Source organism: Oncorhynchus masou, chromosome 8 (assembly GCF_036934945.1).
Source record: "Oncorhynchus masou masou isolate Uvic2021 chromosome 8, UVic_Omas_1.1, whole genome shotgun sequence".
In the NCBI taxonomy this organism is placed as follows: Eukaryota; Metazoa; Chordata; class Actinopteri; order Salmoniformes; family Salmonidae; genus Oncorhynchus; species Oncorhynchus masou.
The window spans coordinates 5,435,805-5,438,304 of NC_088219.1; the positions used below are offsets into that span (position 1 = coordinate 5,435,805).

The following is a 2,500-nucleotide window of genomic DNA, read 5'->3' on the forward strand; positions in this document are numbered from 1 at the left end:
CTGAACCTCAGACCATCACACTGAGTAATGAACCTCAGACCATCACACTGAGTATTGAACCTCAGGCCATCACACTGAGTAATGAACCTCAGACCATCACACTGAGTAATGAACCTCAGACCATCACACTGAGTACTGAACCTCTGACCATCACACTGAGTATTGAACCTCAACCTCAAACCATCACACTGAGTAATGAACCTCAGGCCATCACACTGAGTACTGAACCTCAGACCATCACACTGAGTACTGAACCTCAACCTCAAACCATCACACTGAGTAATGAACCTCAGGCCATCACACTGAGTACTGAACCTCAGACCATCACACTGAGTACTGAACCTCAACCTCAAACCATCACACTGAGTAATGAACCTCAGGCCATCACACTGAGTAATGAACCTCAGACCATCACACTGATGATTGTTTTATTTTGTCTTGGCGAAAGGCTGGTCGTCACAGCGACGGACAGGGGCAGCCCGCGATTGGCCGGTTCGGCCACACTCACAGTGATCATCGTAGACCTCAACGACAACAGTCCAACAATCCCTCTGCCCCGGGAGGTCCGCATTCCTGAAAGTGAGTCACCTTTGCCCTTTGCTCTTTGACATGTACGATGATATGTCTTTATTTCCAATAGGCCACTTTACATAGTACAGGACTCATGTACAGTAACATTCAGAACGTATTCAGACCCCTGGACCTTTTCCACATTTTGTTACGTTTACAGCCTTATTCTAAAATGTATTACACATATTTTACCCCTCATCAATCTACACACAATACCCCATAATGACAAAGCGAAAAACAGGTTTTTAGAAATGTTTGCAAATGTATTAAAAATAAAAAACTGAAATAACTTTTTTACATAAATATTCAGACCCTTTCCTACAACGACATTGGTATTTTGGTATTTTATTAGGATCCCCAGTAGCTTTTGCAATAGCAACAGCTACTCTTCCTGGAGTCCACACAGAACACACAACAAGACACATGACATAATACAGAACATCAATAGACATTATCAGCTCAAGGACAGAACTACATACAATTTTTTAAAAGGCACACGTAGCCTACTTATCAGTACATACACACAAACTGTCTAGGTCCACTAGGGGAGAGGCGTTGTGCCGCAAGGTGTTGCTTTATCTGTTTATGAAACCAGGTTGGCTGTTTATTTGAACAATATGAGATGGAAGGGAGTTCATTGCAATACGGCCTATATATATATATATATATATATATATATATATATACATATATACATATACATATATATATATATATACGCATATATATATACATATATATATACATATATATATTTATATTTATATATATATATATATATATATATATATATATATATATATATATATATATATATATATATATATATATATATATATATTGGAGTCCACCCGTGGTAAATTCAGTTGATTGGACATACAATTTAGAAAGGCACACACCTGTCTATACAAGTTCCCACAGTTGACAGGGCATGTCAAAGCAAAAAACGAGTCATGAGGTCGAATGAATTGTCCGTAGAGCTCCGAGACAGGATTGTGTCGAGGCACAGATCTGGGGAAGGGTACCAAAACAGTTCTGCAGCATTGAAGGTTCCAAAGAACACAGTGGCCTCCGTTATTCCTACATTGAAGAAGTTTGGAACCACCAAGACTCTTCCTCGAGCTGGTCACCTGGTCAAACTGAGCAATTGGGGGAGAAGGGCCTTGGTCAGGGAGGTGACCACGAACCCGATGGTCATTCTGACAAAGCTCCAGAGTTCCTCTACGTAGATGGCAGAACCTTTCAGAAGGACAACCATCTCTGCAGCACTCCACCAATCAGGCCTTTATGGTAGAGTGGCCAGACGGAAGCCACTCCTCAGTAAAAGGCACATGACAGCCCACTTGGAGTTTGCCAAAAGGCCCCTAAAAACTCTCAGACCATGAGAAACAAGATTGAACTCTTTAGCCTGAATGCCGAGCGTCACGTCTGGAGGAAACCTGGCACCATCCCTACGGTGAAGCATGGTGGTGGCAGCATCATGCTTTGGGGATGTTTTTCAGCGGCAGGGACTAGGAGACTAGTCAGGATCGAGGGAAAGATGAACGGAGCAAAGTACAGAGAGATCCTTGATGAAAACCTGCTCCAGATCCCTCAGGACCTCAGACCGGGGCGAAGGTTCACCTTCCAACAGGACAACGACCCTAAGCACACAGCCACGACATCGCCGGAGTGGCTTCAGGACAAGTCTCTGAATGTCCTTGAGTGGTCCAGCCAGAGACCGGACTTGAACCCGATCAAACAACTCTGGAGAGACCTGAGGGGGGGGGGGGGGGTTCTATATACATTTGCATGAAAAAAATGTTTTTGCTTTGTCATTATGAGGTATTAGGTGTAGATTGATGAGTGGAAAAAAGTATTTAATCAATTTTAGAATAACGTTGTAACATAACAAAATGTGTAAAAAGACAAGGGGTCTGAATAATTTCTG

General features: G+C 42.4%; 1 protein-coding gene across 1 annotated transcript in view; it reads left to right on the forward strand.

Annotated features, from left to right (window-relative positions):
• Positions 1–2,500, forward strand: part of LOC135544020 (protocadherin-16-like) — a 279,018-nt gene that overhangs the window by 258,997 nt on the left and 17,521 nt on the right. Inside the window, 1 exon segment of the mRNA XM_064971357.1 lies at positions 449–579. Within this exon segment, the coding sequence (XP_064827429.1) occupies positions 449–579 (131 nt within the window).